General features: G+C 35.4%; 1 protein-coding gene across 6 annotated transcripts in view; it reads right to left on the bottom strand.

Annotated features, from left to right (window-relative positions):
- The window catches only part of PTBP2 (polypyrimidine tract binding protein 2), a 48,220-nt gene that overhangs the window by 20,321 nt on the left and 14,321 nt on the right, over window positions 1-13,578 (bottom strand). For 3 of the 6 annotated variants that reach the window (XM_009083931.1, XM_009083932.1, XM_009083933.1), the window contains exons 3-4: window positions 4,771-4,943; window positions 4,203-4,346 (exon numbers count right to left, since the gene is read on the bottom strand). In XM_009083931.1, coding sequence (XP_009082179.1) covers window positions 4,203-4,346; window positions 4,771-4,943 — 317 coding nt within the window. Of the gene's footprint in view, window positions 1-4,202; window positions 4,347-4,770; window positions 4,945-13,578 lie in introns of those variants that run through there. The other 3 variants (XM_009083934.1, XM_009083936.1, XM_009083937.1) reach the window with 1 other exon arrangement.

Below are 13,578 nucleotides of genomic sequence, written 5' to 3'. Positions count from 1 at the left end.
GGAATTTTTGGTTTTTAAACACAAGCAGGATTTTAGAAATTCAAAGGTAACCACATGATGACATCACAAGAACACACATCTATGTAACTACTTCCACTGCCAAAACTGACAGTATTGGAAAGATTAGATGTCTTTTTCTGAGAAAGAAAAAGTGCAGAAAAAAAGGGGTTCCATTTAATGCTTTCATAACAGTAGCCTTATGAAGCAAAACAATACAAAACAGAGAGACAAGTGAGCATGCCAGGTAAAAATAATAACCATCATATTAATGCATACTGCATATTTTAAAGGTATTAGAGCTACTACATAATTTCATGTCTCACAACTTACATGATATTCCTCATACTGAAACGAATCAATGAGTAAGGAAAGTGGGGGGAAAAAAAAAAAGACCTGGTGAAGACCAGCTGGGAAAACAAAATTTACCTCTACATTTAACATTAATTACTGTAAGTCGATAGAAACATCTTTTGATAACAACATGTTTTTTCCTCTAATATATGAAACACACAACTTTCAAGCTGGCCAGATATTTGGCTGAATTGCATAAATACTTCCTACTCTTTCTGTAAGCACAGAAGAAGCACTTATCAATTAAAATGCGCTCCTTAAAGTGACTGGAAAAGTTTAGACTGCATAACCCAAAGAACTAAAACTTGTCAATTTTAACATATGACCCCTGTTAGCACTATCCATCTATGCTTACATATCATATTTCATGCCACTAAAATTAATGTGAACACATGAAGAAATATAGGACTTAACACTAGCAAATGATAAAATTAGTAACTTAAGTAAAATTAGTAATTAATAAAATAATCAGTATTTTGTCATGTTCAAAGTAGCATTTAGCATTATATAAATAGCCAATTTGAAAACACTTAAGTTTTTTCTTTATTTTTCAAACTTGAAATTAATTTCAAAATATCAGAAACACCACCCAGAGCATCAGGAGGACTAAACCCATGCATTTATGACAGGTTGATGATTAAAGAGAACTACAGTTATAGAGGTCATTCTATTCTCAATTCTCCTGAGTCTAGATACTGTATGAAACAAGGGAAGAGATATTTGTTTTATATCTGACTTTAAATGTTCTTCTCGCTGTTTTGATGTCTCACAGGAAAAGGATTTTCATAGAATTATAGAACTGAAATGAAAACTTAAACGGTCCCTTTTGAATCCGTTTATTCAGAACCAACTCATTATGTGCATATAAGTACAAATAATCTCAGAAACTGAACTTCAAAATAGCATAGCTTAATGAAACTTCTTCAGCCAAGGCCTGACTGTTTAAAGAACCGCTTGGTGAAATAATTTATTTCTGTCTTCTTTGTAACTAAGATACTTGCACCTTCCTCCAATTTTTTTTATCCTTTCCAGTTAAACATCTTAACATTCTAACTTCTTCACATCTTCCTGCCTGAACATCTAGAAAAAGATAATTTTAAAATGATTTTGAGTTGATAAGAAAGCCTTCAAATACAGATTCAAATTTTAGCTTTTGAGTATCCAAAAAACCCACCAGACTACAAGTAATACCTACACCACCTTTATTTTTTCTTACAGCAAAAAGACTATGCAATCATCTTAGGTTTTATAGAATGCCTCAGGAGACACTAGTTACAGAATACTTACTGCCAAGTACCTATTCATATTATTTAGTTCTAAATTAAACTTAAATTAAAATGAGCAAAATTGGCTGAACATGAGCCAGCAGTGTGCCCAGGTGGCCAAGAAGCCCAGTGGCATATTGGCCTGTATGAAGCATAGAGTAGTCAGCAGGACTAGAGAAGTGATTGTCCCTCTGTACTCAGCACTTACAAGGCCACACCTCCAGTACTGTGCTCAGTTTTGGGCCCCTCACTTTGCAAAGGATGGTGAGGTGCTGCAGCATGTCCAGAGAACAGCAAAAGAGCTGGTGAAGGGTCTAGAAAACAAGTCTTAAGAACTGTTCTGGGACCTGGGGATGTTTAGTCTGGGGAAACTAGAGAAGTGATTGTCCCTCTGTACTCAGCACTTACAAGGCCACACCTCCAGTACTGTGCTCAGTTTTGGGCCCCTCACTTTGCAAAGGATGGTGAGGTGCTGCAGCATGTCCAGAGAACAGCAAAAGAGCTGGTGAAGGGTCTAGAAAACAAGTCTTAAGAACTGTTCTGGGACCTGGGGATGTTTAGTCTGGGGAAGAGGTTCAGGCCTCATTGCTTACACCACCTTTATTTTTTCTTACAGCAAAAAGACTATGCAATCATCTTAGGTTTTATAGAATGCCTCAGGAGACACTAGTTACAGAATACTTACTGCCAAGTACCTATTCATATTATTTAGTTCTAAATTAAACTTAAATTAAAATGAGCAAAATTGGCTGAACATGAGCCAGCAGTGTGCCCAGGTGGCCAAGAAGCCCAGTGGCATATTGGCCTGTATGAAGCATAGAGTAGTCAGCAGGACTAGAGAAGTGATTGTCCCTCTGTACTCAGCACTTACAAGGCCACACCTCCAGTACTGTGCTCAGTTTTGGGCCCCTCACTTTGCAAAGGATGGTGAGGTGCTGCAGCATGTCCAGAGAACAGCAAAAGAGCTGGTGAAGGGTCTAGAAAACAAGTCTTAAGAACTGTTCTGGGACCTGGGGATGTTTAGTCTGGGGAAGAGGTTCAGGGGTGACCTCATTGCTCTCTACAACTACCTGAAAGGAGGCTGCAATGAGGTGGAGGCTGGTCATTCTAGAATGCTTGCAGTGAGGAAAAGACCTTAAGATGAGACAGGGAAGCTTCAGATTGGATATTAGAAAAAAATATTTTCACTGTAGAGGTGGTCAGGCACTGGAATAGATTGCCCAAGGAGGTTGTAGAGTCACCATTCCTGGAGGTGTTTGAAGAGGCATCTGGATCTGGTGCTGGGTGATAATGGTTTAGGGATTACAGGGGAAATGCTAGGTTAATGGTTTGACAGGATGATCTTAAAGGACTCTTCCATGATTCTACGATTAGGTTCTGAAAGACTTGGAATATATGTTAAGATTGGATATTAATATGTGTGGTGGCAGAACAGCTGCAGAAAAGTCAGCACATCCTATACATTGGAAAAGTAAACGTGAACTACAAAACCAGCATCAGCAGAGAGAGAAACCAGGGCAGACTGTAAGAGAACACATCTTAAGGGAGTATGTCCATCCACTGTATGTACAGACAGAATTCATTCTGTACTCTACTTTCTCATATGTAAATGAAGGTATTCAATTTTTTTGTAACTGACATTTTGGGGGATGAAGAATCTCAATTTTTTAAAAAGCACTTTTACCAGAATATCAGAAGATCTTAAAGAATGGGAACATTTAGACCAACAGGAAAATCAACACTATACTTGATCTGAACCAAAATGTGCTTCAAGAGATTACCTTGAAATTGTTTTCAAAGGCAACAGCTACAATTTTACTACTTACATCTCCTAAGAGAGGATGCAATTAACAGAAACTGTAACCTGGCACTTACACTCCTTTTTGCATCATCAAAAAGACAACACAAGAAATTAATCTTAATATAACTATCTGACTTGTGCCAAGTTGAGTCTCTTTTATCCCTCTACAGTTTGTACAAAATGGTCGCATCACTTTTGCTAATTCTGTTCTACTAAAACTGGATATATGAATCTGTATTTATTGTGAAATATGTTCTGCAAGAGCAAAATGGGGTTTTTTTGTTATCGAGTGTATCTGACTCTAGAGTGATCATTATGATATTCTTCTCAAGGAACAGCAGATCATGTAAGCTGAGGTTACCAGTGCTACTGGAGTTATCCTTCAAAGCACAAACATAAAGCATTGGCATTAGCCACTAAAACTAGGGGAATTCAAATTGGCATTGGAATCTCAGGTGTCAGAATCACAAAGTTAATTTTATCATCCTATAGTCTCTAAACCATGATGATAACTTTCCATTTAAAGTCATTTAAAGTTAAAGCACTTCATAATTTTTCTTTTTACATTAGGAAAACATTAGGAAAATTCATCATAATGCAAAGATCACACAGAAAGCAAATCCCCTTCAGTGTCACAAAATGGAATGATCATAGGTAAGACTACAATAGTGTTAAAATGTGGACAAAACCAAATGATTTAAACATATGCTACATGAGCAAAGAATACATGCCATGCCTCATCTTCTACTGTCTGCATCTGTAATACTACTGAACAGCAAATATACCTGGTTAAGTGTGTTATCAGTCTTCAGTTCTTTATGATTGGAATACTGGATATAGATAGGTTGGTTACGAAGATGAGGTGTCACAGCAGAGTAGTAATTAACCATAGTGATAGCTGCTTCTTCTGTGGCAAGTTCCAAAAACGCCTGTAATTAAACCAGTTAATTTTCAGTATTTGCAAAGCAGATGAACTTCCTATCAGCAGTATATTAAAAAAAAAAAAAAAAACCCACTTGCAGGATTTGAGAACACATTTCGACAAATACTGGTCTTTGGAAAACGTCATTCTCGACATAACAACTTTATTTGTTAAGCTACTTCATCTCCAAAAATTCATCTGTCAAAAATATTTGTTTTCTAGCTAATTTTTTGCTTTACGTAGCTGCCAACCAGCCCCTTCCCCCCCAAAAAAATGTTCTAAAGGATAGTGTAAGTTCATTAAAAAAATTAAAGGAAGAAAGGCTCTTTTTTCTTTAATACTTACTGTTATATGACTTATTGCAATAGCATGTTAAGAATGTATTTTAAATCAGACAGTAAGCATATTAAAAAATGGAAGAAACATATTACCTGATTTTTCCCTTTCAGCATCAGGATGTTGGTTACTTTACCAAAAGGTAAACCTAAAGCAATAACTTCTGTTTCTGTCACTTCCCCAGGCAATTTCCTGATATGAAGAACACGAGAAGGAGCCCCATCCATTTTATCATCACCTTTGAACTTCTTGTTGTCATTACCATTGGCTGAAAGACATATTCAGACTCTATTTGAAAAGTTTACTGATAATATAGTGCTTTATTTAAAATTTTTTCAATTATAAATATGAAAATAATTTTAAGTAAGACATCTCTTTCTTTGGTCTAAATAAAATTCAAGGGTTCAGAACAAATTCTGTAGAGACAAATCTTAGTTACATGAAAGGTGGACTGCTCAAGAGTAATTTAGCAGTCCTCTGTGGTAACTCATTTCCCAAACAAGACAAAAAATACAGCAAATCCTTTACACCTCACTCTCAGTGAAGTATAATACACATAAGAATATTTATTACTACTCAGAAGGGTTTACATAAGAACTCTAAAGTACATTAAAAAAAACAATCAGTGGTTATCCAAAATTTTTTTTGAAAGAAAAATAATCATGTATAGTTGATATAAGAGATCCTAAAGTAAAGGTTTAAGAATTGCTTGCATTAAGGAACTAGACACAAAATGTAGAAAAGTATCAAATGAAGACAGGAAGCATCATTAATGCTGAGAAAGATCACAGAGGGCAAAGGGGATGACCCAGGGAACTGACATCACATAAGTCTAATGAAACGCACACTTTAAGGACAAAGTAGTAAAATGTCAATTTTACTTCACTCTTGGAAAAGGAAAAAAACAGCTAATAAACATGATGCAGCCAACACAGAAGGGTGGGTGGGGGAAGAGCCAGACAAGATTTTCAAAGCAGAATGAAAGAAGCATTAAACATCAATGTACAAAGTCCCAGAAAGACACTATTTGGAATATCGTCCACAGTTCTTGCACAAAATTCCTGAAAAATTCCAGCTTGAATTCCTTTTTCTTGAATATATCCAATACATAGCTAGCCATTTGAATGGAAGAAGTCTTGCTTTGGAAAGAAGGCCAGAAAAAAAATATTTACTTGGGTGAAAAAGCGTCAGTGGAGTAAACATCAGAGTCTCAAAAGCTAAAGAACAACACTGCCATAAGACACATGGACATTAATTAATCGATGCTGGAAATCAGCATCTATTTAGATGAGCCAAGCAAGTCCTAAGACTTCCTTTTTTCGACTTCTGGCTACAAAACATGCAGTATATTTAGTTTTATCTAAATCTAAAATTCAGGACATTCTCTTAGTTAAATATATAGTAATACAATAGTATGCCTCAGAGGCAGGCCATGCCTAAATTCCATACTCCCACCCCATGGCCCTACCACCCCCACCATCCCCCCTAAAAAAATTTCAGCAACTGAGCTTTTTTAAAAGTTCTTGCACTGTAGAACACTGAGCATTTTCCAACTTACTACAGCAGACAGAACAACAGGAACCCAAGGACATTTGAAAATGGTCAAAATCAGCTAGCAGTATCTCCAACTGACAATGCTAGAAGGGGTTGAATCCATGCAAGAGCATGGATTCTGTTACGGGCTGCTGCACAGAAGGACAAATTTAGATGGAGCACAGAATTTCAAAACTACACACTGTACTAGGATCTGAAGCCTATCCTTAGTCTACACAACGCTCTAAACCTGTACCATTTTGGAAAACACGGCAAGATTGAGATTCCATGTAGCCAGATTTCACCTGTTCAAATTATACAACATAACACTTTATGCTCAAAGGGACAGACAAAGTTTGTGAAAAAGTAATTTATCTTTCACCTGAAGCTCATCACACAATAGTCTTCCCTAGCTGTCAATTTAAATTTCTACAAAAAATTAAGAGAAGAAACGTGGCAAAGTGTGATAGGTTGGACAATGCATTACAAATGACACATTGCAAACAAACTTGCAAAGAATAAAAGAATTATGGTGGTACTAAAACTGCATGTCCAATGCCCTTCATACTCAAGCTTTCTGAATAATTTCAATTCAGCACAAATTTCAAAAAGTAAATATGAAATACTAACATGGAGAAATGAGAAAGGCAAAATATTTTTTTAACTAAAACCCCACTCTTTTTATTATATCACCAGAAAAATATATACCATGAATGCCTGGATCAGTACTTACAGTGCAGTTTTGTCCTTTGTGTGGTTTCCAACACACAACTTTGACATATTAACTTTTCTACAGCATAATGTCCAAGAATTTTTCTTTTAAACTAAGCCTTTTATTTGAATTAGGCTTTAAGTAATCCCAGTATTTCTAGTGAAAGTATCACTGGCCACTATATAATCACACAAAAGTATCTGAAACATTCCTTTAATAATTACTTAATATAATAATTATTATATTACCCAAACAGATTGTTTTTCCATCCATTAGCATTGGTCTCTAATATTGGCATCTTAGACAGTTTCTCAACTTTTGCTGCAGTGGGTTTAAAGAACAACTTTACGAGAATACCTTGTTGCACTATTCTGTTGCCTGGTCAGGCACTAGAATAGGTTGCATTAGGTGGAGGAGTCACCATCCCTAGAAGTGCTTAAGAAGCATCTGGATCTGGTGCTGGAAGATACAGTTTAGGGTTTAGGGGTTACAGTGGAGTGGCAGGTTAATGGTTGAATTTGATGATCCTGGAAGTCTCCTCCAACCTTGACGATTCTATGATTCCATATATCCTTTCCTACAGAACATCACTTGTTGAAAGCAAATAGAACATACACTTTTCCTATTTTTGATTATCCATTCAGCATAGTCTAATACTAATTAACTGTTTTGGCAATAGCAGTAGTAAAGTGGGTGTCATACACCAAATATGCATGCAAATACACAAGTGAATTTTAAAAAACATTTGTGGAACAAATTAAATTTAGCTTTTACAGAGCTATCCAGAGTTTCTGGCACTGTATGAAACCGTACCCCCTAACTGTAGTCTTTTATTTGTCATTATAAATGGCATTTCTAAGCTGAAGCTGAAGACACATCATTATACTGCACTTGGGAATAGAAAACCACATTTACAACATGGGAACTCAACTTGTTCAGAGCCACTGAAAGGTGAATTCAACTACTGTTAAAACAACAATTTCATTCTCTAACAAATTTTATTGGCATAATCAGTCACCATAAAGGTGAAAAGGTAAGTCAAGAGGAGCAAGGTACTAAAAGAATAACACGGTCTTGTGGCAGAAGTGGAGTCTAGGGCTAAGCAAGCAACATGAAAGATCCTTCCCTACATGGCAGCAGAAATAAAATGGCAGAAAACGGAGGAGTCAAGAATGTTGGAAAGGGAAACCTCACAAGCCAACTAAAAACTACTGCTGAGAAACTGCTATTAAACTGGAAGCCTATTGCAAAGTAACTACTTTATCAGGTAGTTTGGCTTTCACCAGACTTGAAAATCCTGATGCAATCCAAACATCTTATTGCTAACACTTTAACAAATAGGAGATGCACTGAAAAGCACTGTGCTACAGTGTTTCTGCTGGGGAAAGTAGTTCTAAAAACCACTGTGAGAATGACTAAAACACAGTGTTAGTACTAGTTCATTTACCTATCACGTTACAGCCTTAAACATGTAGTTTTAAAACTTAAAAAAACAAAATCTGAAACCTAACCCTGAATCATAAAATCTGTGAAACATTTTGGCTGGAGAAAACCTTTAAGATCACTGAGTCCAATCATTAACCCTGCACAGCCAAGTTCCACTGAACGACGTCTGTAAGCACCACATCTATGTGTATTTTAACTAACTTCAGGGACAGTTACATTCAATGCAGACTATCAAAAAAACCCTGTTCTGTAACAACCATTACACTGATCTAAGCCCTCTTTGGCTCTCCACCAAGCAGAAGAAAAATTCCATTTCCATGTGACCTCAGGTGTCTGTTTATAAACAAAATCTCATCTCTGCTAATAGTATTCAAAGCATTATTCTCCCATCTAAATGGGATACTTCAGTCTAAATATAACTAATACATAAGCCACATCCCTGTTGCACAGAGTTCCTTTAAATCAGCATAAATCAACTTGTTGAAAATGAGTGTTTACAAGGTGAGAAAGCCTGTGAGTGGCCATAATCTGAGCAACTTATGTCCTGGCATTTTCAGTTAGAAACTCCTATTTCATTAAATACACAAATAGAAACCAATATTAAAAAAGCAACAGAATGAACTGCAATACGCATCAGGCATATTCTCAGTCCAAGTCATTCAAGCTATGAAGATTCAATGCTCCCAAGTAGTTTTTGCAGGAAAACTGATCTCAAAGTTCAGTATTAATTCCTAGCAAGGAGTGAATAACTAGCTTACTTCCTGATAACTGTTTTTGAAAACATATTTTAATAAAATTTCATCCAAGTAGAGTTTTTCCCTGCACATCTTTTTATTTTTCAAGAAATACATAATATGACCTAAGTGCTCTGAGGCCAAAAATACATAATTTGCCTTGAAAAATCTATGATGCCTTTATTTATTATGTGCAATTTTCTTTTACAGCAAATTTCTTTGATATGCACACAATCTCCTGGTACAGAAATATAATTATAGTTATAGGCAAAGATTTTAGATACAATAAAAAGTTGCTTTTATCTATTACTTCTTGAAGGGGAAAAATGATAATTATCACGAGACACTGGTTATAAATCCCTGCATATCTGCATTATTGAAATAACTGACAAACATCCCTTCTGCAGAAAACAATCTCTGTTTCACACCAACAACCACCTACAAAAAGAAAAGACTTAGGCCTTCCTGAAACACAATTCATCCTTCGATACAACCAGACTGTATATACTAAAGACAAGAAACTCAATAACAGCATTATTCATTGTTATTACTAATGCAGAAAGTATTTCTTGTCTCACCTTGGCTAAATATATGAAATTTACTATCAGTAAGTAGAAGGTAAGACACACATCCATACAGGAAATAAGTAGCTAAGAGGAACTCAAAGGAATTACGAAGATATCTAGTTTACAGTTGTGGATTATGACCAGACAGAAATATTAAATGTTGCAGCGGCTACCAAACACAATCATCTGCATCAAACAACCAGCTAAGGAAACTGCAGACAACTGCAAATTGGGAAGGTATAAATAACAGAGACTATTGTGGTTTTGTTTCTGGAAGGTTCTTTCCTTAAATATATGTACCCAAGTCCTGAGGCAACTGATAGAATGTAGGAAGAGGAGACATATGGTCTGACCCAGTGACAAACTCCTCCACAAGTCCCAACAGGTTCCCAACACAAAAAAAACCTAGGTTCTTTGTTTTAGTACAGAAATCTTCAAAAGCTGAAATTAAAGATAAAAATCTGCAATTTAAAATGTTTGAAAATACACTCAAATACTATGCTCAAAAATAAGACAAAACCACATAGAATAAGAAGTTGTCCTAAGTCTACAACTGTTAACCTTAAAACGAAAGGTTACATGTTCAATGCTAATTGTGCTTGTTTGGTTGGTGGTATTTTTTTGTTGTTTACCTTGGTCATGGGCCATGTGCAAATGAAGATCTTGACCAATTAATATTAAAGCTAGCTTAGGGTACGAAGAATTTTGCTTAACAGGAATTTGACCTTAAATAAGTAAGCATGGTAAAACAATTAAAAATAATTTAACTACATGGCTTTTAACTGGCACATCTGCACACAGGCTGTGCCTCTGTGCCAAAATTCACTGAGCACTAAGTTTTCTAAGCAGCTGAACACACAATATGGTACAGTGGCTGTTCAATGTTACACAGTCTAAAACCAGTGCACTACAACTTAGCCCTTAAAAATATGTAAAAATACTACAGCTAGAGTGAAATACAACTGAATTGGAACAACAATGAATTACCATGGCATAGTGATGCAGGTAGAAACTACCTAAATTAGTAATAATAACCACATTTTATTTCTTCCATCCTGAGGTTTTTTGATATTTTTAAGTTTCTTAATTTACAAAAATATTATATTGCTCAGACATACAATGCATTAAAATGCAGCTCATCCACATGCCCATGCACATCTGTAGAAAAATATAAACAATATTATTAAACTATTAAACTTTTCAATCACATGTGCTGTACTTCTCCAAATCTTTCCAATTATTATTAATTGTAATCAATTTGCAAACTTCAGAAGTAAATTACCTATGTTTAGGCATCATTAATGTTAACTAATAACCAATTCTACTTAATGTGCTATCAAAAAATGGCACATCTATGTTTATTCCCCAACTTAAACACAGCAGCACTTGAAATATTATTAGCTTGTATGCCTCAGTGCTAAGTATTTTGTTAATACAATGAATTACTAACCAAAGTCAATGCTAACATTCCATGCTAATGAAGTAAAAACAAGATCAAGATTAATAGTATCATTTAGAGCTCCAGGAGTTTGGTGAGCTCAGTTGCAAAATTATTTTTGGAATGTTTTTACTGATTTACCTTAAACACACAAACGTGAACAATGAAATTGGTGGTAGGTATAATAAGAAAACCTGCCAATTCTTCTGCTTGTCTTTGACAAGCCAATTTGCATAAAATGTTCACTGTTATCTTTTTATCTACATCCCTTGAAAATTTCAAATTTTTTTGTGTGTGGATTTCAGCAATACAGTTCATAGCATTAGCATCTTCATATAGATAACTGTTCCTAAAACCAATCCTCCACGTGAACAGCAAAAGTCTCACAAGCAGTTAGGCATAAAGGTAACCATTGCAGAAGAAACACCTTTTCCAGTTCTTAAAGAGAAGGGCCTTTTTTGTTCAATTTAAAAGCTGCAGAATAAGCAACTGCAACTAGGTATGTACTGAACATACAGCACTGAAAGGTGAAAAAAGTTATTTATGTACAATCATTTGCAATATACATCACCAATGTCTTTAGAAACAGAATAAAAAAAATATTTTTTTTAATATCCTGGTTTCAGCTGTGTTCTCAGACTCCTGTTACCAAACCATATTTTAGATTACTTAAGCAGCCTTTCTAGTCATTGTTGGCTGTGTACCAACACTAAAAATAATTAATTTACAAATCTTTACAAGAAGATTATGCCCCCCAAAGAGATCAGGATCAAGAAAGATGATGATAGAAAATAAGAATATACTTGGACAATATTTTTTGAAAAGCTAAAAGAAAACACTAGCAGTAGTTCAAGTAGTAGTAGTAGACCTATAGTTCTGACAGTACAACTTCAACATATTAATATCAGCTGGTGCTAAAAAGCTCAAAGCTCAAACATATAACATAGAAAACTACTTAGAAAAGCTTAGCTATTTGCTGACCTGGAACTTTACAGGCTGTGCTCTCTGGCAACAAATTCTAACCTAGTAGATGGGATTCTTCCCTCAATGTTTACAGAATGATGTTCTGCTATACTATTTAACTAGTTCAGGAAAAAAAATAAAAATTTTGCATATTAAAATATAAACGCTCAACTGAAATGAAATTCAACAACAACAACAGTGAGCAAATGATGTCCAAAACAGGAGATACAATGGTTCAGAATTATGTGGCAAAAGTCATCCTCATCCAAGTTTAACTTTCTTTTAAGGATGTTCTTTTACAACAAAGTACTTAACACAGTAACTTCACTTGTAGCAAGTGTTAATACAACACAGTCAATTTTTTTTCTCTCACCTACACAGTCTGGAACATAAGACACTGACAACAAAACTGTTAAGAAATTCTCAAGGATCAGGCCTTGTATTCTGAGCCATGTCCAACATACTAACCTTTGCCTTAATTTCATATTGTTTATAAAATTAGCAGTGGTTCGAATAATCAGTAAGAATGAAAACCAAATGACTGCCCACTAGTTTCACAAAAAAATAGGGATTCATATGTGAGACTTCTTATAGGACAGAGAAATCATTCCTCTTTCATGCCTTTCACTGCCTAAGAATGAAAATTAGAGCAAGAGTATCCATAAAAGCATTAAAGTAGTACAGTATTCTAACTGAATGGCAGCTGAATATGAAAATAAACCCTAATGGAACTGTTACCACAACAGAAGGGTAGGATGTTCATTTGTTTAAAACTCATCTCCAGTCTCACCCATAATGACACAGCTCTCAGTTATACCATAAACACCCACTTCCATGAAAAGGTAACGTTTTTTGACGACTTAGGCATTTTGTTTTAGGTTAATATTTCTATAGCAGAGATTCAGAAAGAAATAAGGCTGTGAATGACAAGTTTTTGCTGTAAGTTTAGGTCTGCTAGGGCACTGCTAGTGACAACTGTTTTTTTGATTGGGTATACCTTTACCAATAAGGCTCAGAGGATTACAGAGGCAAACTGTCTCTTCTGCTCATCTAGGTATCTGTTTGGAAAAATATCATGGGATCAGATATTGAAAATACCAAGGTCAAAACCAGAATAGGTTTCTATATAGTCCAGAAAACAATGACACTTCCCAACTCTCAGAATGAAAGAGCTTAATAAATGATCACAGATTCTCTTAAGCCCTAGAAAAACTGATATTCATCACTACTATGCGTTGGACACAGCAAAATAATCCTATGTTGGCCAAAGTTTTAAATTCTTCTACAGAGAAAAGTAATAGCAAACTGAAGCAAAAGGAGGCATAAAGAATACTTGAACTCATCTGGCTTCAGGAGATGGCTACACAAAACTTAACACATGGGTTTCCATTTCACATCTAACTGCTTCTGAGTTTACCACCTGAACTTGCAAACTATGCAAGTCTGGAAGAAATAGTTCCAGGTTCACACTAAACAAGACAGCTATGGGTAGATATACTCAGGAATAATAC

This window comes from Acanthisitta chloris, unplaced genomic scaffold, assembly GCF_000695815.1.
Source record: "Acanthisitta chloris isolate BGI_N310 unplaced genomic scaffold, ASM69581v1 scaffold11991, whole genome shotgun sequence".
NCBI lineage: Eukaryota > Metazoa > Chordata > Aves > Passeriformes > Acanthisittidae > Acanthisitta > Acanthisitta chloris.
The sequence above is the reverse complement of the archived record's forward strand: the minus strand, read 5'-3'. Positions and strand labels throughout refer to the sequence as shown.